Consider the following 22,377-nt stretch of genomic DNA (forward strand, 5'->3'; position numbering starts at 1 on the left):
TGAATAAATCTTAAAAAAAGCAAAATCAGAGGATCAAGGGGATTCCCAGTGACGATCGGAAAGTTGAGAACAAGCAGACATCAGGATAAATAGACAGACAGCATACGAGAGAATTAAATAAATTGTGCTGAGGAAAGCACCCATTACACATTACAGAGATGTTGTCTGGAACTTCCCGGCTTTTCCATCAGCGACCATACAATAAAAAACACAGGGAGAGTACCCCTGGGCACCCACCTGATAGCGGTTGGATAAGTAAACCAGGGAACCACTGGGAGGCATGGATGACCCACAAAATATATAATGGAGAAGAAAGTAAATACATATTTTAGGGGCAACCCCCCATCAGAGGATCAAGGGGATTCCCTTTGAAGCCAATTTTTTTTTTTATGTCATTAACAAACTTTAGCACACCACAGGTGAAAAAGGTGGTTGGCAAGTTTCATCAGAATTGCATGTGTAGTTTCTGAGAAGAAAGCAAATACCTCTTTTGTGGGGGAACGTCCCCGTAAACCGTGATTTTTTAATAGTGTGAACAGGTTGTGGTCAAGTTTCATCAAAATTGTGTGTGTAGTTTCAGAGAAGAAAGGAAATACATGTTTTGGGGGACAACCCCTCCTACATCCCCTTAAACCCAGATTTTTTTTAATGTTGTGAACAAAGTTTGGCACAACAGGGGTGATGAAGGTTGTAATCAAGTTTCATTGGATTTGTGTGTCGTTTTTGAGAATAAAGCAAAGATAACTTTCGGGGGGGGGCAACCCCTCTGCAAACTCCCTCTGTAGATCCCCTCAGACCCCTTCATTTGTTAATGCTGTGAACAAACTTTGGTAAGTCATGGTTGATGAAGGTTGTGGTGAAGTTTCATTGGAATTGCATGTGTAGTTCCTGAGAAGAAAGCAAAAACCTATTGTGGAGGGCAACTCTCGTAGATCCCCTTTGGGCCCAATTTTTTTAATGCCATGAACAAACTTTGGTATGTGCAGTGTGATGAAGGTTGTGGTATTGTTTCATCAAAATCATATGTGTAGTTGCAGAGAAGTTGCAAGTATTTGTGGATAGACGGACGGACGGACAGACGAACGACGTGCCATCCCATAAGCTCTCTGAAGCTATGTACCAGTTGAGCTAAAAAAAACAGAGGACATTCCCCAAGACACTCACCTGGTAGAATAATGATACTGAAGAGGAAGTCAACATGGGAAGAAATCAGAGAAATGTATCAATAAACCAACGTTATAAGAAATACCTATTTTGGGGGCCACCCCCACCGTAAATCCTCTTCGACTCCGATATTTTTTAATAGCGTGAACAAATTCTGGTACTACAAGGCTGATGAAGGTTGTGGTGAAGTTTAATCTAAATTGTGTGTGTGATGTTAGAGAAGAAAACAAATACATATTTTGAGGGACAACCACCCCCCTTCCCCCACCACACCCGATAAACTCCCTCAGACCTGGATATTTTTCATGTCTTTAACAAACTTTATTACATTACGGGTGATGAATGGTGTTGTCAAGTTTCATCGGAATTGTGTGTGTAGCTTCCGAGAAGAGAGCAAATACCTATTTTGGGGAGCAACCCCGGAAGACACCCTCAGGGCCCGATTTATTTATTTATTTATTATTATTTATTTCCTCAGTAACTCAGTACCACATTGACTTCCTTCTCAGTACCATTATTCTACCAGGTGAGCGTGTATTGCCCCTATGTTTTTTTTTTAAATATAATTGGTGACATCCGACAACTCGGTCAATAATTATCACCAAGCTTTTTGAAAAACAAAACAAAAAAAATAACGGGTGTATATTGAAATCAGCTCCGTCTGTTTGTCCTGTCTCGAAATCTCCTCCAAAACGGTTGTGTATAAATTCACCAAACCTAGTCGTTATGATAACCACATGGCACGAAGGTGCAAGAGCAGTATCATTTTTGGCCCCATCCTCTGCGATGGTGTTAAAAGGTTAATTTCCCCCACAAAAAATGAAATAACGGGCACATTATTTCATTTAAATATGTATATGTAATCGAAACTGGGGAATGCATGACATATGTAACAATTTTTTTGGATTTCACCCCTGGTTAATGCCTGAGAAGTGGGGGACTTGGTCACAGGGGTCAAAACAGGATGAAAGTTTTTAACCCAAAATTTGATATCGGGTCATTCCTGATGGAACTTTTTGCCATCTTTCAACTTTGCTATAGTTGGGAAGCGTGGGGATTTGTGATGGTGCTCCATCAACTTCGCTCTCGTTTAGTGTTGCCCTTCAGCTTCCTCCAAATTTTACAAACTTGGAGTTAAACTGCCATATTTTTGGAAATGCCCTCTCATAGTCTCAAATCAATGATTTAAACAGCACCTCTGCCAATTTTGGATGAATTCAACCGAAAGCAAGGTCATTCTAAATTGAGATGTCCCACCATTGTGAACAGACATCCAAGATGTTTGCGCCCATGAAGATGGCATTACGTGACTGTGGCTCAGACACCCTCCTCTCCCCTCTGTGACACACTGGGAAAGAGCAACCTCTCCCATAGTTCCCAAAGTGTCATGTATTTTGTGTATGATCGGTAAGGCTCATGGAAGGGAAAATGCAAGTGTGTGGGTCAGAATTGCCACCATATACCCATGTAGTCAAGAGATGGCTCTTTGTTTCACTTGTAATGTGCACTTTAATGCTTTCGCAAACCTTCGTCTTCAAAATTATCAAATCGATATTTGTATACATTAAAACAATTAAATGCAGCACAGTGATTTCACAAAGCATCCCTTCCCTATTTGTGGCTCAGACAAATTGTGCACAGTGGCAGGGAAAGAGCATTAGAAGTACTAGTAGATTAACTGTCCCAAGGACGGGTGGCAGAGGTGGTGGTGGTCACGTGATTTTGTGGCCCTTCACGGTTCAGAGATCTGCAAGTCGTGATTTCATTCCTTTTTCGCGTGCCATTTTTTTCCCCAAATGATGAGTTGATTCCTGAGTGGCTTTTATGGGGTTGTAATTGAAGATAGTCACACGGAGACACCGAATATGTCGCCACAGCATTTTTTTGAAAATGTAGTACAGTAACAGGCGATAATGAGCGAGTATGTACATTTTTGCTCGTGAGCTAGAAAGTATAGCGATCCAGAGTCGTGTATACCAAGTACAATATCGTTAAGTTTCATGGACCATTGATGCTTCGTCGAGGGGGAGATAACAAACACTTCGCTCCGTTATAGTAAAGAACATGCCGTCACTGGTCTGTTCTGTGGTAGGCACGTGATAAACTGGACCAATCATGTTCGGTGATGTACCTCGGGCTGTATAGCTAATATTCGGCTTCACTTTTTAACCCTCCTAATTTTTGCTCAACCGCTCATTATAGCGAGCTAAAAAGTATAACGATCCAATCATGTATACCAAGTACGATATAGCTGAGTTCCATGGACCATCGACACTTTGTCTAGGAGGAGATAACAAACACTTAGCTCCATTATAGTATAGATTTCTGTAATGGTCCAAATAGGACACTTGGCATGATATTTGTGAACTTCTGAGCAGCAAATAAATCAGCACAGGATATGGGATTTTAACCTGGAACATTGTGCTTAGATGTCACCATCACCAGCTATGTGCTCAGATGGGAAAACAAAATAATATTTCTGGCAATTCCCAAAAACATTCCTTTCACTTTATTTGATCATGCATTTTGTAAAGAGCCCCAGCTGATGCAAAACATTAAAATAAAAACAAACAAGTTATTTTGCATGGAATATCAAACGGGATAGAAATTAAAAACTTTTAAGACAAAATCCAGTCAAATTGAATCATTTTTTGCTATAAATGCGGACCAGTGGAGAAGTACTTCCTCATGCATTAACAATGGCTGTTCAATTCTTTTCAAGGGTTCTCCCTTGAGAATTGAGTGATTCAATTCGGTCCTCAGGCCTCAATGATACATACGCATGCTTAGATTTTTGGACAACATGGGTCTTCGCACATGGTGTTCCAGATGAAGGCCATTCTCTTATAAACAAAGTATTGATATCACAAACATTAGAGCAAAGTCGATGATGCGCCATCGCAAATCCCTACGCTTCTCACCTAAAGCAAAGTTGAAATATGACAAAAAGTTCCAACATGCCCCATTACTCCTCCCCAAAAAGGAATGTCCCAGTATCAGATTTTGAGTTAAAATGTTTTCCCCATTTTGAACCATGTGACCCTCAGTCCCACCTCCTGGGGCATGAACCGGGGATCAAATTCAAAAAAAAAAAATCGTTAAAAATATTTCACGCATATAAAAAGTTTAATTTTTTTTTAAAAATCCGCCTGTAATCGCATTTTTGGGGATTTGACCTTTTGACACTGCCCCACTGGGCAGGGCCAAAACTGATATGGCTCATGCACCTTTGTGCCGTGTGTTGATCATAACTATTAACTCCCAAGTTTGGTGAATTTCTTCCCAACCGTTTAGGAGGAGATAGCGTGACTGGCGGACAGACAGATGAAGCCAATTACAATATCCCATTGTTTTTTTTTTTTCAAAAAGAGTGGGATAATAAAAATGGTATGAAGATATGGAGGAAAGGCTAAAATTATTTTTAATGTAAGGTTATGTTCAACATGGCCACTGTTTCAATCTTTATCAAGAGCATAAAGAGTTTCCGTATATAATCCATTTTTGGTGAAGAAAAGTGTTAAATATTTGATTTGGTGGTTTTGGAGTTGCTGGAGGCTGACTCTTCCTTTCTTGACATGTGCTGTTCAGATGAGGTGTACTTCCATTTCATTGGCGGTCAAAAGACGGAATGAGAGATTTTGGATGCTTGGAAACCTACATGAGAGCCAAGAAACGCCACTTCACCCCCAGGTGTTGAATACTTGCTGTGTTTAATCAAAATGGTGGTCAATTTGAACATGTCCAGACTTTTTACTCTGTATGGTGGTATGAGTTTTGTTTGTGACATTAATAAATGTGTAAAATAATGGCATTTCATCAGGAACACCCTGAAACACACCTGCAAATGATTGGCGAACCCCCCCCCCCCCCTTACCACCCTTTCCTCCTCCTTAAATTGCATGTTACAGTTTCAAGCAGGGATCTGGTCAGGCCTCAAACGGCACACAACGTCCACCAGTACAATGTATGTTTAAAACATTATATTTGACTGAGGGTCAAAAATCTACTATCCCATTGCAATGAGGTACGCGAGCACATGCACGCACGGACGCATATAGTTTGTAAAGTGTAATCAGTTCATTTTAGGGAGGTAAAAACAGCCGAACAAAGTCGGATCAAGATTCCTAGAATCACAATAAATGATATTCTTCGCAAAACATTGCCAATCTATAGCTTCAATTGCAGCACAGCTTATTTAGTTAAAGAAATGTCATAAAGAATTATGAACCAAATCCTTTGCATGTATGGCTTTAAGGTAATATTTGAAAAAAAAAAAGGCTTCATGGTGAGATGCCATACGAGTCAGTTGTTGGCACTCTCATCACTGGCTGTCTTTACACTTCTGATGAGGTTTGTTAAAAACCAACCAGTCTGTGATGTCATGCCAGACATTGCTGTCATCGTATAGGTAAGTCATGGAACCCTGCAGCGAGGGTTGCAACACGTGCCGATGATATTCGAAGAGCCAAAGCACAAGGCCCCAGATGAGTGCCGCAAAGAAAGGGAAGGTGTCTTGTGCTGGCCGTGGTAGCAAACCTCGTTCGGTGCCAAGACGTACCAAACCAAAAAGTACACGCGACAGTAAGTACATGTTGATCTAATCAAGTCACACAAAAAAGGGTATGGGAAGGAAAAATGGGTAGCTTTGAAATGAGTTAGATGTCATCAGTCGTGTTGACAAAGCCAATCACAATCATGGAAGAAAAATGAAGGGAAAACAGGAACTATTAGATATTCTGTGCATGCAAAGCTCAGGTTCGACATTTCAACCACCGAGTGGTTCATCACTGGAACTATGTAGGCCTTCATTTCTGAAATGATTGTGGACGTGTACGCCATAGACATTGTGGAATGGACAGTAGGTCCAATTACCTGGCTGTTTATGCTGTTGTTGGTGCCGAACACAAGCCAACCTCCAACACAAGCGGCTAGGAAGGCTTGCGGCTGACGTGCACAACCCAGGAGCCAGCGCTGCGCAACTGTGAGGGACTTGTAAATGAACACAAAGCATGCCAGATTTCGTGAATGTGTGTACGTTGCATACACGATGGTCCTCAGTTTCTCCTGCACGCTGATAGGGGTACAAAGAACAAAACTTTGTGAAAGATGTCCAAAGGGCTGAGCTCTTCATTTCATAACTCCCCACTTTTCACATTTACCAAGCAGTGAAGTTAACGTACATGCTGTAACATACTGACTTCAGTAGTGCCTGGCACTCTGTACGCCGACCATCCATCGCCACTAGGTGTCCTCCAAACACCAGTCGCCCACCATACCTTTCAAATGCTTGGACCCCATGAGAGCCATAAAGAGTTGTCATTCAGCAGAAAGGCCAACCAGCCACAATTGGACATGGCGAACCAAGAAGTGTGAAACATTTTCCAGATAGTGGCTCCAGCTGAAGCATGCTTAATTGCAAATCAGTTCGTTCTTTTTGAAACCACAATATATTTTGCCACCCCTCCCACCTCAACCCTCAACCCCCCCCCCCAGTAGATGATAAATGGGGTTTCTGGGATGCCCATTCAAATTAATGGGGAAAAAGGGAAAAACCTTCTGACTCAAGCCCCAAAAGGCCAAAATAGGACTGATTTTCTCCCCACCTATCCCCTTCCCTCTGATACAAGCAAATGTAAAATTGAGACAATGAAAGATTGAGACTTACTGATAAAAGCACTTCTTCCCCCCAACATAATCACAGTCCTTTTATATTTTCATTCCACTCAAAGAGCGAACCAAAGAATATTTGCCCATGTTCTACTTTAGGGAATATCTTAATTTTCTTATAACATTCATTTCCATCAAGTATATTCACTTTATCTCTTCAAGCACGAAAGAAAAGGAAGTTCACTATCCCTCCTTTTGTTCTGTAAAAATGGGGAAGTGCCTTTAAGAGCACAGTCGTGCTGTGAAAATGAGGAAGTATTCTGTGCCCATGTCTCTCATGGTTATATAGTAAATCATCAGAACACTAACAGAACAAAGTTTAGCTAAAAGCAAGCAAAATCAAAGTTAATAAAAAGAATATATATGAAACGAAAGTTTTCTCAAAATCATTCAAAGCAAACTGTTTCATTTTCGTGTTAAAATGAGTCAGTCTGGAGTCAGCCAAGCTGCCTCGCGCGGACTAAACCAAAAAAATTCCGAAGTCATTTCCTATGTGGAACACACCCTGAAAAATCCATTGTTGTGTAATCTCCCATTACATCATCAACAGGAGGCTATTTAAACCAACTTGTGTGCCGAGTGTTTTATTTTGAATATGGAGCGTTCAGATTATTACTACAACCTTGCAGATCAATCGTTTTCACAAGTTGAAAGGTGACATCCTTAACCCAATTCATTATTTGTTGTTTTATGCAGAATTAAATCACTATACAACCAATAATTATTGTGTGTCTTTTTCTAACAGGTTGTCCCCAATAAGGACATCGTTGATAACTGATCTAGAACAGGAGGCCTTTGAATTACACGATGAGTGGCTAAAAATGAATGACTTCCTTGAAGACATGTGATCGTTCAGAGGAGAATTGAATGACATTTTTGTTGGCTGGCAAGAAGTGCTCTCACGTCCTCTGACCTTGAATGAGTTGAGTCAAAGGTGAGAAATTAACCCTCTGTCTCTATGTGTGTCTTTATGTCTGTCTCTCTCCCTCTGTCTTTATCTCTGCATTTGTGTGTGTATATGTGTGTATGTGTATGTGTGTGTGTGTGTGTGTGTGTGTGTGTGTGTGTGTGTGTGTGTGTGTGTGTGTGTGTGTGTGTGTGTGTTTCATTATTATTTTTTATTTATATTTTTCAGTTTAAACACCTGTCTGGATGAACCAAACACACAACTAAATCTTCTGGAGGAATCTGACATGACACTATCTTCTGGAGGTAAATGTTATATTTATTACTTTATTAATATCATAATATAATCATCTTGATATACCCTAATTGTTCTTCACTCTTTGGTTTGAACAGAATATGTTGATCGAGTTTCAAAACCAAAACAAACCATCAGGCTGTTGCGAAAGAAGATTTTGTTCAATGTTATTACTTTTGTTTAATTAGAAATGCTTTCCTGATAATATCTGATTTTGAATTATAAGAAAAGAATAAAGGAGATGTAAAGGGGAATGGAGGGGTTGGGGGGTAAGTGCGCTCCCCCAACGACCCACCACCCCCCTCATCCCTCTCTCTCTCTCTCCCCTTCCATCCCCGTGTGTGGGGAAGGGTGGGGGTGGGATGAGGGGGGTGGTGGGTCAAAGGTGGGGGAGCACAGGGGGTGGGGCTTGTGTGGGAGGGGCTTGGGTGGGTGGAGCTTGTGTGAGTGGGGCTTGTGTGGGTGGGGCTTGTGTGGGTAGAGCAATTTTTTTAATTAAATAAACATGTGTGTGGGGAACTAATAAACTAATCACTAATTATGTGGATATGATGGATGAAGATGTGGCTTATGTGGGTGGGGTTTGCATGGATGTGGCTGATGTGGGTGGGGCTTGTGTGATTGTGGCTTCTGTGAGTGGGGTTTGCGTGGATGTGGCTTATGTGGTTGGGGCTTGTGTGGATGTGGCTTGTGTGGGCGGAGTCAAAAAGGGGCAGAGTTTAAAAAAAAATTCAATTTATGTTTGTCTTTTGTAATTCCTGTGAATAAAATGAACCTAAAATCTCTTCCCCCTTTAAATCACATAATTTGTAAGTCCAATTAACTGTACTGACGACATAAACAATTTTTAAAAGTTAATTTGTCCATCGCTTGGAAAAACCTTTTTCAAAATGAGATTTCCACCTGTATATTCTTACTATATCACCAACTTTGAACTTAGGCTTTCTGACATTAATCTCTTATTCATATTTTAATTTTGTAAATGTTTTTCTGATGGCTTCGTTTTCGTTGAGGTATGAATCGTGTCATTGTACTTATCTACAATGTCCTGAATTAAAGATAACCATTGTTGAGAACCGAGTTGAGTGAATTTTTTTATATAGTCTCTCTTTTAAAGTGTGATTAAAATGCTCAATAACAACTGCTTTTCCTTCATTAAAGATGCTGTATAATGTAATGTTGTTATTTTTAAGAAAATTCATAAATGTTTTGTTGTAGAACTCTGTACCCTCAACAGTCCACAATTTTTTAGGTTTTGTCTTGCTTTTATTGAATATCTGTTGGAAAGCTAACATAAGAGTATTACCTGTTTTGTTTTTTAAAGGGACAACCTATGCATATCGACTCCTCAAATCAATAACGGTTAAAGCATACTTGTACCCCTTATCATTATTGAGTTCAATTAAATCAGCGGACCAGATATAATCAACTTCCTTGGAATAAACCTTCCTTCTCTGAAACTTTGTGAATATTGGTTTATGTAATCCATCAGCTAATTGCTCTTCAGTCTTAATGACATCATTAGAGCCTATAAGTTTTTTGAATTTCCAAGCCGAAGTTTCAATTTTGCACTGATCATCTTCTTCACGATGAACATATCAACTTTTTCTCTCAAGGTTGGATTTTGTATCAGAGACGAATTATACAACATTTCTCTATCGGCTTCATGTTTTTCTTCCAACGTTGTGCTATTTCCATAATCAATATCATGCCTCATGCACACTTCATCAACCCTATTGATTGGTTTGCTCCACGGTTTAGATTGTCAGCCTAATCTAATCTTTTATTCAAGTTTGTTCCTGGACCACAGAAAGAATACCCTGGTAGATGTAATTCCCCTGGTATTCCAGTTGTTGTAAATTTACTTCATGAAGAAAACTTTTGTATATCTCCCCCTTGTTTGTGTTTGGTGATGAATTCACTCATTTTTTGCGCCACAGACCAAACATGTACCTTTTTGTGTAACCCTATTATTTTTGCTTTTAACATACGAGATATTTTTACTCTTTAGTTTTCTTTTTACATTTTAGACAATAACTCATTTATTTATGTGAAAAATTCCGACAGAGCGAGAAAACCTTTTTAGTTTCCAACATGCACATTTGAATCTTAATTTTTAAAACATAAAGAATCCTGAGAAATGTCTTCACTCTCTCCTACATTTATTTAAGAAAACAAAATGTAAAACTTTAATTAAAGTCAATTACACCAACATCATCAATAATATAGTCTTTTCCTTCTTTCTCTTCTTGATCTCCACTTTCTTGTTTAAATCTTCTCCCCGAAACCGATGTTAATAGTCTTGACGCATATATTTTTAATAGACATGCCAATTCTTTGTTTTCCTCCTCGGTGCGTTGAGATTTATTTATTTTCTGCAATACCTTTGATCTTTTTATAATCTCACTTGTTTCCATATTTATATAATTATAAATTCTCTCTTTCCTCCCTCTCCCTTCCTCCTTATCTCTCGCTCTCTCTCTTCTCCCTCTCCTCCTTCTCCCTCTTTTCTCTCTCCTCTTCTCTCTTCTCACTCTCCTCAGTTTCTTCAACTCCTGCCTCATCCCTTACTATCCTTGAACCACTTTCACCCCATAGAATATCATACATATTTTCATCTGGATTGATTACTTGATATTCCTGCATCCAAAATAATTTTTTTACAACAGGAAACCAATAAAATTTCTTCTGAATTTCTAAAAGAGTCTTGCATTTTCTTAACTTTCAATTTTTTTCATTATTTAACATTTTAGTTAAATCCAAAGTTGTTGGTTTATTAACATCAGTATAAAGCCAATCTTTTATTGAATATACCTCATTCTTATGTTGTGGAACATATTTATTAAAATACCAAATATCCTTTTCTTGAAGGAATGCTTGGACAAAGAAATGATAATTCTCTTGAAGCCTTCTTTCTGTCATTTATGTATCAAAAATATATGACAGATTAATATAATGACAGGAAATACCACCCCATCTTCCCTTAGTTAAATCAGTTTGTATTTGATTACTTATTATATATAATCCTGTTCTTTGTGTTTTAATGATATAAACTATGGCAAAACAATTATTGATTATACCCTTATTAAATTCTTTTATTTGTTGTTTGCTAATCGTGCTTCCACAAAACTCATTCTCGGCACAACATGGACAATATTCTTCCTTACGAGACTGATTTCATTGTTCCAGGTCTTCTAGGTTAATTTTAAATGAACAATTATACCCTAAATCAATCATATCGTATCCCCATTGTTCTATTCTCATACAACCGATACGCCTTTCTTTGTAAAATTTTATTTTAATTGAAACTGTGAATTCTGTATGACCCGGAGATAAAATTAACACTTCTCTATCTTTGGAATACACAGCTGGTTTATTTGAGGATATATATTGTGATAAATCACTTTATCTCACCAAGTCATTCGCGTCAGTCAGGTTTGGATAATTTATTAATTTATAAGCATTTTTCATATTAATATTTTTTGCTATACTGGATTTCTGTCATTCAGCCTGTGCTTTTGTGTAATATTTTGATAAATCAATATCCAGTTCTTGGGATACATCAAAGATAGAACCATCTTTACCAACACAAGTCATTTATATGAGATTAAAAATAATGTCATTAAAAAATTTATTTTTGTTGAGTTGAAATAACACATATAGACATAATTGACCACAACACTTAGAATTTAATTATTGGACTTGAAATGTTTGATAAACAACATTTTGTAAGAATTTATTGCTTCAACAGGTGGTGGAAGACCAAAAGTATCAAAATAAAATTTGCCTTAACTATTAAAAGTACAAACCCAATGAGAACCGTTCCCATTATTATCTTCAAAGTTCATAATAATATTCTTTGTATGTTTAGACACGTTTGTTAATACAACTCTCATACAAATAACCACATTATGAATTTTTAATTTCTTAAAATATTTGATAAGTTCTAAATTTGATGTTGTATTCTTTTCAAATTCTTAAAACCACTCATCAATGCTCATTTATTTATTAGAAAGATAGAATCGATTATCCCTTTTAGTTAATTTTACACCTGCTTGTGCGATAGAAGAAAGCATATCTCCAACTAACAATCTCGCTTTATCAGGCAGACCTTCAAGTTTTTCAGCAAAATCTACAATTACACCACTTCCACTAATTTGTTTCTCCAACTCTTTGTTATGTCTTTCCAATTATTTTTGAGCCCGGAGTTGAGCCTTCTTTCGTTGGCAGTTTTCACCGCTGCTGAAATACCACCCGTCACGACTCCAGTCGCACTTAAATCAGCAAATAAAGGAATAAGAAATGGGAGAAATCCTCCACTCGTCTCTCTTATTGAATATTTCTTCAACATTGGTTTTGACATTTTAATTTTAAGTGAGCCAGTATCGTTTAAGATTTTCACCTGTTCTCTTGTGAGCAAAACATCAATTCTTACTGGTCCTTTTCTCTGAATTGTATTAACGTTAATCATACAAGGCTTTTGATTTTGAATACAAGATGATAGTTTGTGAAGATTGATTTGATTAACATATACCCCAGTTGACACTTTACTACTCATTTATTTATGAAAAAAATGTGAGACTAATCATAACACCATTATCTGTATTAATCTTTAATTCTGTTTCTTCCAAAAGCAAACAATATGTATCAACTTCACTCTATTCTCTTTCAATGTATAGGGAAGTATCCACTCAATTAGACTTTATAATTTCCTTTTGAGCACTCAGGTCAATTGCATAGATTGTATACAGACTTTTAAACGCTGTCATATCCAAAATGGGTTCTTTATTTCCATTGCTTTCACACACCTTTTGGTCAGACTTGTATGCTTCAGCATAATCATTTTTTCCCCAATTAATTTCCAATCTATCTCGTGGATAAAATGTTCCATCGAGAGAAACGCGAAGTTGTTTCACCTTAGCATTATCACTCAATGCGTTATTCTTATCAGAAGCAGTATCAACATCTGGTTTTTAAAAAACGAGCCACACATATTGCGGCTTTCCTTCCAGAACACCCAAATTCCACGTGTAAGTGGTTTGGTTCAGTTTAATGAGTTGGCATCTTCTTTTAAGGTATGATACATTAAGTGGTTTCTTTGAGTTAAGTCTTCTATTCAACATCTCTTCTGTTTTAAGATTAAGAGTATATTCACTAATATACCAACTAATTTCATCAATTAGAAATTTATTCCGATCAGCAAAAGCATTAGCCACAACAAAAAGCAATCTATTTTCATTATCATTCCTTTGCAGTTGAAATCTAATTTTAAGACCATAAATAACTTTATCATGATCACAAAATCCGAATATACTTTTAAGAGGAACTGCCTCAGGAAAACTATTACCTGTTTTTGTATCATCATTATACTTTCCTTTCCTTTGACTATATATAGGGTCTTTGTTTGTTCCCGTTGCCATATCAGGAATAAAACCTTCAACAGCTCCCTTTCCCATTCTATCACCAAATGAATATCGTGTAAATTTCATCATTTCAGATGTAGCAGAGACATAATCAACCGCTTCAACTTCTTGTGTTCCAATATACAAACGAACACTATCAAACATTTTCCAGAAGAAATCAATTACCAGTGTAGCGTTTGTGTTATTCGCAGCCTTAGTGAATGTAAATTTACACAACAAGAAACTTTCGGCTCGATTCAAACAAGTTTGTTGATTATTTATTTCAAAACTTTTTGTTCCATTTATATTTCACTCTGTTCCAGTTATGGCATTTACCTTGAAGTAGTCCTCTTTTTTAGTGGAGTTTGAGATGACAATGGTCTCATCCAAATCATAGATACTATCAATTGCTTCCATAGTTGTATTTATTGAAGAAAAAAAGATGTTAAAACTTTTGAAACCCTGACCCAAGCATTTGAATTATTTTCTGTCGTTATTGGGGAGACAACTGAGTTTTGCCTTTCTAAATTTATTTTATTGCTTGCAACTTATGAGATTCCTTTTGGACATCACTTATACTCTTTATAGCACCCGCTACATTTCTCACAGCAGAAGCAGTTAAACCAATGAGGTCTTTATGTTTAAGAATAGTTGAACCTATACCCATTACAGCATCAATTATCCCATCTCCTTTTTTTCTAAATTGATGTCCTCCATCCCTTTTTCTCTTAGGTTTATAGTATCCTCTACCAAGATACATACCTTCACCCTTGTGGTATGGGGAAAGGAACATCCCATCCCCTGTAATTATTTAATATTTTCCCAACTTGTGTTTCCTCACAATAACCATCGTATTTATTTATTGGAAAACTTCACGTTGGTGAATTCTGATGGATATAATTTCTCCATTCAAATAAATCATGCGATTATCTTGGTCAGTTATGCTAAACTTTACTCTGTCTATGGTTTTTTCCTGACACAGGTAGATAAACCAGATTTTTGGGTTCCATATTGAATTTATAACCAATTGGGGTTGTTTGCACTGAATGAAAATATTGTATTTGTTCTTATTCCATCATTGTAAGTGCCATCGATCAAATCACAGTGAATTAACACAGAATTTATGCCTGAGGATATTTGAATGATATTATCACTGTGAAATGTCCGATTACTTTCAATCTTTTTTGAGGAGAAACCCAATAACTCTCTAAATTAATTATGAATTGTGAAACCAACATTGTTATTATTTTTAAGTTTAATCATTGATTTTGAAGTATGTTTTTGATTATCTATAACAATATTTTTTGGTTCATCACCCTGTTCTTTCATAAGGCGAGCAATTTTGGAAGATATTTGAGAAATCTCATATGCTCCGGGTGAAAATGTTATCGTTTTGTATCCACTTCCCGGATTATAACTAAACTTGTCATTTTTATCAGTTATATTAAATAAGGTATTATAAGTTTCCATGGACAATAAAGATGCCTCATATTATTTTGTTGTGTCAAGTTGTTGTGGGTATGGGAATGAAGAAGTGTGGTCGCTTGTTGTGAAATTAAAACCAAGGATTGTGCTTCTCATCTTATTTAATATGGGATAAAATGTCTTTGCATTGACATTTATTAATTATTTTTATGTTCATCAACTATTCTAAAATGGCTGATGCTTCATTAAAACAATTGTTATTTCCATCCTTCTTACTTCCAAACAACAATAACAGTCTATTGACTAATTTTGTTGGGTCATTTGGAAGAAAACTAACACCTGAACCAAGGACACTTAAAGCCTGAATAATGTGTTTCTCCTTCTCATTCTTCCTCCTTTTACCAGAGCGACTAACCCTATAATTAAGAGAGCCCAGCAGATGAATATATACTCTATCCTCATTTTTCATATCCAATTGTTCATCAAAATAATTTGATTCATTCCTCACAGTTGAACCTTGCTTTCCATCTTTTGTTAGAAGAAAGATTGATCTCAGAGTTAGTGCAACAGGGGGTTGAGCAGAACTCAAGAACCTTAATTAATCATTAAATATCAATCCCTTTTCTTGAACAACATGAAATATTGCTGGTTGTTCTGTTGGAATGAGTCCTGCTTTGGTTTTTGAATACGCTGAATATTCATTGTTTTGAAGATCCTTCACAACATAATTAGGAGGTTGATTAATCTCTTCCAGTTGTTGAAATAATCCATCATCATATTCTAATTCTCCTGCATGCTCTAATTCTTCCTCAGTCATTTGACTGAAATCTTTTAACATTTGAAGTTTTTTTAGGAGTATATTATATTGTGGGAACTGTGGAAGCATCTATAATTTTTTCTTGGGAAGTTTTTAAAAGTGGTTTAAAAAATTTCTCTTGTTTTCTTTCAAATGCTTCTTCGCCCGTTAGTTTCTGTCTGCGTTTCTTCTTTATGTCTTCCTGTTGTTTTACAACTTTTGAAACCAACTCTTGATGCTCCTTAAATAATCTTGCTCTTTCTTTCACATCCATTTATTGAATGGAAAATAACATTCACTGAATGATTAGGGTCAACAGGGAAATTTGCCTTTTCTTCATCATTAAAGTAGATGTGTTCAAATAAATCCTTTTCTTTAAATATTTAATCAAATTCTTTATTAACATGAATATGAGTTGTAATTTCTTCTTCACTAATACTTGTATCTCTGCTTTTCATATGTTTGCATTGAGTTTCTTCATCAACATCAAAACCGAATTATAAAATCTTAACCCCATTACCACTCATGTTTAATAATTCGTCTCATTCCTTCTGGATTAGTTTCTAATATCCCAAGACCACCAGCTTTTAGTTTCTTTAACTCACTCTTACAATGTGAATATTTTGTTGTACAAAGACAAACCTCCTCAAATATTTGGCCTTCATTCCTCAATCGCATATGTTCCTCCACTGAAATATAGTAATAATCTTCACCTTCTACTTCTCCAGGTCTTAATGTTCTCGTTGTTGATACAATACGAACTCCATGGTGCTTTTAAAGCAAATTTACAATATTTTCATTTGTACTATACAAGGACCTTGATTTATGAAAGTTTTTTTTTTCCAGAAGCAGATTTATCCACAAGATTTATAATAATAGTTGTCATTTATATATGTAATTGTTGATAAAAAATATATATATATCTTTCAATATCTCATCTTGTTTCACAACAATATATTTATATTTTTCAGTCGAGTGCTTCATATAATCCCCAAATTCCTTTTTACTACATAATGTATAACAATTGTCTCTCCAAAAATTGTTTATATCTATTGAATTTAACTTGAATAAAATAAAAGTATTAGCATTGTTTCTTCTTGAGCGACGAGGGAGTTGAAAGTATGACTGACTAAGATAAATACAATTACAAGAAGAATGTCTCTCTCTTGTGTAGTAGCTACCCATTACCGTTTGGTTTCTCTCATTAACACAATCATCAAAGATAATGAGGTTTATTTTTGATTTATCCAAATCTTTGGGAGAAGGTATATCATCCGTAGTATCACTAAGAATACAAGATTTCGGTTTTGATTTCTTTTTATATCTCAGTGTATCACAAAATAGTTGTATTATATCTTCCATGATGTAATCATTTAGTTTGTTTTGAAGTTTAAATAAACCGATTATATCTTCTTTTTGAAGACCAGCATTAAAACATTGTGAGTGTAGTTGATAATCAGGTAGAAAACTTGACTTTGTGAAAATTATGAAATTATCATAATCTAAAAAGTTGGGAGTAAGGAGCATCTTTAAAAGTAAGCAGGTTTTTTCCACATCTGCTTGAACCAACTATGAGACATCTTAATGAATTTGTAAGATTTTTATGGTTGTTAAATTTTATCATATTTTCCAAAATGGGTAAAAAATCCTTCATTTATACATTTGGAAAACAGTTATTACATTTTTTATTGGCTTTTTTGGAAACACTATGTTTTATCCTAAATTCAGGTTTAATTTCAAGATAATCCATTATTTTATTTATACAATATGTTGTGTTGATATTTCCCTGAAAATGACAATCGTTAATAATATAAATGAACAATCCATGAAACATGGTCTTCATTTGTTCAGTCTCTTCTCTTGTAATAAAAGGTGTATTATCACCCTCATACTTTACATTCATTTCTCAAATCAATCTTGTAAAGTAATTCATTTTTGGTGTAAATCTCAAATAATTATATTCCTTTTTACATTTTTATTTTCATTAATTAGAAGATAATCACAGAATATACATTGTTTATAGGCTTTTGACTCTGTGTTTAATCCCCCTCTTTCACAAGCAGGACAATTCTCAAATTTGTTCTCGAAATATATTGTTGTGAAACAAGATGAGATATTAAAGGATATATTTTTTATTTTATGAACAATTACATATATAATTCTCGAATCAGGATATTCAAGAGGCTCAAAATCGAGTAAACTATTCTTTTTTATAAAGTAAAACTTTACTTGAAATAAAATTCATCTTCGGTATCATCTTCGGTACTTTCATTGGTGCTTTCACAATCATCTATAAAACTACTTTCATAACTATCGTTTGAACACAAACTCTCGGTATCATAACTGTCTTCTGTTCCAACAGAGATACTATCATTACTCTCATAATCTTCAAAATCTTCAGTTGAATAATGACTCATATTTAATTAGTAGAAAAAAACATTACCATCTATATCTATATACTTTTTTTCATTCACAGATTCAACTACTACATTTTTTTATATTTAAGGTAATTTAAAAATGATCCTTCACTACGATTGAACGAAATGTCATTTCACCTGATATATTAAGATCCTTTATTTCATCAGGATTTACATCTTTAGGGTTGTTGAAAAAATACAAATTTCTCCAAGCATATTACAGATGGTCTTATCTTTTCTTTCTCAAGCTTCATCTATAAGGTTTTTCTTTTTTGATACTTTTCTTGTTTCATTGCTTTTTCTTGTTTTGAATATATTGCCAGAAGGAGAGGAGAAACTTTTGTTCGAGCTACTTTAACTGATGTTCTTCCAGATATACTAAAAGTCCTTCCACTGAAGGAAATTTAAGAACTCATATTATTCACCATAATTGTTTTTTCCAATAGTTGTTATATTTATCTTTATTCAATTCTACAACCTCAACATGTTTCTCAGTATCTTTTACAAATGAAGAGGTTGATTGAAACTTGTCTTTTGTGTCTTGATACATTGTATTTTTTAAGTGAAAAAGTTTGAGGATAAAATGGTTTTAAGCACAGATTCACCTATAAATTAAATGGAATTTTCATCAAGAAAATGTTATTTTAAGCAGAGTTTTGTGATATAAAGATGGTGAATAAAACGTACTGCAATGTTTGTAATCATGAATATAAATGTAATAAAAAACACATTCATACCAACAAACACACATTCAATCTTTTCAAACAAATATCTCCACTTGACCAAGAAACGAAACATTGCGATATATGTGATCATGATATTCTTTAAAAAAAAATTATAATAAACAACTTCAATCCCGCAAGCACAAGAACAATGAAGAAAGGAAAGGTGCAATTAAATTCTCCATTGAAAACACTTATGGGGCATTTAAAGGACATCTAAAAATAAGATTGTTTCGCTTTCAAGAACTTGGACCATCTTCAATCATGGAAGCGGTTGATATGGTAAAACAAAGTATTGAAACTATAATTAAAAACACATTAAGTGAAATGAAAACTTTTAAGTTTTATGTGGGAGTAAAATTGAATATTGTAAGAGAAGGTGAAGAAATGACTCCCTATACGAGGACAAATCCTCACTTTGTCTCATCATTTTAAGACTTTGTAAGATGTGATGTTTATGATGAACTCCAGAGACAAGAACAAGATGTTGATAACACTGTAGTAGGTAGTGGATTTGCTATTACAAAAATAATCTTTTTAGATATACACATCTTAAAAATCAGATCCTCTTCAAGCTTCTTATATTGATTTCCCAAAAGAGATATAAAACTTAAGAAAGCAGTTGTTAACATTCAAAACAAAGAGAACTCGAGCGTGAGCACTTGGTGGAGTGCAAAACCTCTGCCGCCAATACTGCTGGGTCACTTAAGTGAACCTGATATCCTATTCATTGTAGGTCAAAACGGATCAGACTCTACTGAACCACGATTTAATAAACTAAACTAGATCGACGCGCATGTACAAATGGCAAAAAAAATAAAAAATAAAAAAAAAAATCGAAATTTTTTTGAAAAAAAGTTGCAAAATTTCGAAGTTTTTTTTTCTCTAACAAATTTTATTTGGGGGGGGGGTTGGAAATCACTGAAAACATGTAGAAATGCAAAAGAAATTCAAATATTTTACAAATAAAATCGAATTTTTTTTGAAAAAAAAAATTTTTTGGACCAAGTCCAAAATCTAATGGCATGATCCTGGGACCATACCTAACCCCCCCCCCCACCAAGTTTCGTCGAAATCCGTCCAGGAGTTTTTCCGTAATACTGTTCACAAACAAACAGACAGGGGTGAAAACAGTAACCTCCATCCATCTTCGATGGCGGAGGTGAATAAATGTTTTCCATGGTCTGTTCTTGCTTACTTACATCCTCCACAATGGAAACCTGAAAGGGTTGAACATAATAAGAAAGACGAGAATACATTAAATGTTAAGGATTTAAAGTTTCCAATGTCATTGAGAGATATTGATAAATTTGAGAAAATGAATACTCTATCTGTTAATGTATACGGATTAACGGATTCAAACAAAGTTCAGATATTAAAAATTTCAAACAACTATAAAAATGATGAAACACCCATTGACCTTCTCTACTTTACTTCAAAGGAAAAAATTACATTATGCTTTCATCAAAAATTTATCAAGATTAACCAAAACACAAATATACAAGACAAAATGTAAAACGTATCCTTGTAAGAGATGTCTCAACTCCTTTCATACAAAAGAACGATTAAATCAACATTCAAATATTGCAGAAATCATAAATCAACCGCAATCAATTTACCAAAAGCAGGTTCAAACATATCATTCAAAGATTTTAACAAATCTATAAAACATCCATTTGTGTTATATGTTGATTTTGAAAGTATCCTTGAAAAGATAGATGCTGTTTCTCCAAATCCAAATAAATCATACACAAATAAATATCAAAAACATACTCCTTATGGTTTCTGTTATTATAACAAAGCATCTGTTGGTGATTAATACAAGTTTGAACTTTATGGAGGAGAAAATGCTTCAGAAGAGTTTGTAAGACGATTGGAAAAAGACTGTATAAGACTAAGAGAAATAATGGTTAGAACCTATAAACCAATGGCATTAACAAAGGGAGAGAAAAAGGAATTTAGAAAGAACAGTATCTGTTATATTTGTGAGGAGAAAATTGAAGGAGAGGTCGAAGTTACGGATCATTGTCATCTAACTGGAAAATATAGAGGACCAGCTCATTCCCGTTGTAATCTTAGTTACAAGCCCCCAAACTTTATTCCTGTCTTTCTTCACAACAAAGCTCACAATGACACACATCTATTCATAAATGAACTTTCAAAGGCATCTGGAGATATTTCTGCCATTCCTAACACAGATCAAAAATACATCTCATTCACAAAACCAATTCATACCTCCCCCATAACTCATATCAGATTTATTGACACATACAAGTTTATGGCAAATCCATTATCTAACAGCATCAAATAATAAAAACTTACCAAATCTTCAATCACATTTCTCAAATCAAGAAGAGATTTGTCTCGTATCACAAAAGGGAATATATCTGTATGATTATATGGATTCATTTGAGAAGTTTAAAGAAACACAACTTCCTTCAAGGGAAAGTTTCTATAGCAAGTTGAATAAAACTCATATTTCCGATAGATATTATACATATCCGATAGATATTATACAAGCTAAAAAGGTTTGGGAGAAATTTAACATAAAGAATCTTGGAGAATATCATGATGTGTATCTTAAAACTGATGTATTGTTATTGGCTGATGTGTTTGAAACTTTTAGAACAGTCTGTCATAATAAAAATTATTGTGGATTAGACCCCGCTCACTATTACACAGCCCCGGGTTTGGCTTGGAGTGCTATGTTGAAAATGACAAAACAGAATTTGGAATTAATCAGTGATATAGATATGCTTTTGATGATTGAGAAGTCTAAGAGAGGTGGAATATCACAAGTATGTTCAAAAAGATATGCTAAAGCAAATAATAAATATCTTCCAAATTATGAGAGTGATTTACCCACAAGATTTATAATACCTGATGTATAAATACAACTCTTACCTGATGTATTATGATGCTTACAATTTGTATGGGTGGGCTGTCTCAATCTTTACCTTATGGAAAACTTAAATGGGTTAAATTTAAACATTATGAAAAAATTTGCAAGACATTGTTGTCTCCTCTCAAAAATAATTGGATGAAGCTGAAGTTGGATCGTATTTTGAGGTTGATTTAAAACATCCAGAAGAACTTCATAACAAACATAAAGACCTACCTTATGCCCCTGATAAAGAAAGTCCAAGAAAAGAATGGTTTCAGTGATTACCAACAGCCATTTAATATAATATAAAGGCTAATTCTGCAGAAAAACTACTTAATACATTAAATGATAAAGAAAGTTATGTTTTGCATCAAAGGAACTTGAGACAATATTTATCTGCTGGGTTGAGAATGAGGAACATCCATCGGATTTTGAAATTGAAACAAAGTCATTGGTTAAAGAAGTATATTGATTTTAATACAAAAAGGAGAACAGAGCAAAAACAGATTTTGAGAAGGACTTTTATAAATTAATGAATAATGCTGTATTTGGAAAGACTATGGAAAATGTTAGGAATTGACAAAACATAAGATTGCTACATCTTGGAAACAGGCTTCAAAGTTAATTAATAGACCAAGTTTTGAGCGAGCGGAGGTGTTTTCAGAGAACTTTTGTGCTATTCATTTGAAAAAAGAGAGT

At 35.0% G+C, this 22,377-nt stretch overlaps 1 protein-coding gene and 1 long non-coding RNA gene across 3 annotated transcripts in view; one reads left to right on the forward strand and one right to left on the reverse strand.

The window, feature by feature from the left end:
• Window positions 1-3,658: 3,658 nt before the first annotated feature.
• The window catches only part of PXMP4 (peroxisomal membrane protein 4), a 53,342-nt gene continuing 34,623 nt past the window's right edge, over window positions 3,659-22,377 (reverse strand). For both annotated transcript variants that reach the window (XM_085896696.1, XM_085896697.1), the window contains exons 3-4: window positions 6,037-6,235; window positions 3,659-5,761 (exon numbers count right to left, since the gene is read on the reverse strand). In XM_085896696.1, the coding sequence (XP_085752822.1) occupies window positions 5,486-5,761; window positions 6,037-6,235 (475 nt within the window). In that variant the 3' untranslated portion in view covers window positions 3,659-5,485. The remainder of the gene's footprint in view (window positions 5,762-6,036; window positions 6,236-22,377) is intronic.
• LOC147035303 (uncharacterized) lies at window positions 7,628-8,265 on the forward strand. The gene is made up of 3 exons (XR_015062022.1): window positions 7,628-7,765; window positions 7,967-8,043; window positions 8,131-8,265. It is a non-coding gene; the product is annotated as an uncharacterized LOC147035303 (long non-coding RNA).

The sequence above is a fragment of the Eptatretus burgeri genome, chromosome 1 (genome assembly GCF_056783735.1).
Source record: "Eptatretus burgeri isolate ZD-2024b chromosome 1, Ebu_testis_v1, whole genome shotgun sequence".
Lineage (NCBI taxonomy): Eukaryota > Metazoa > Chordata > Myxini > Myxiniformes > Myxinidae > Eptatretus > Eptatretus burgeri.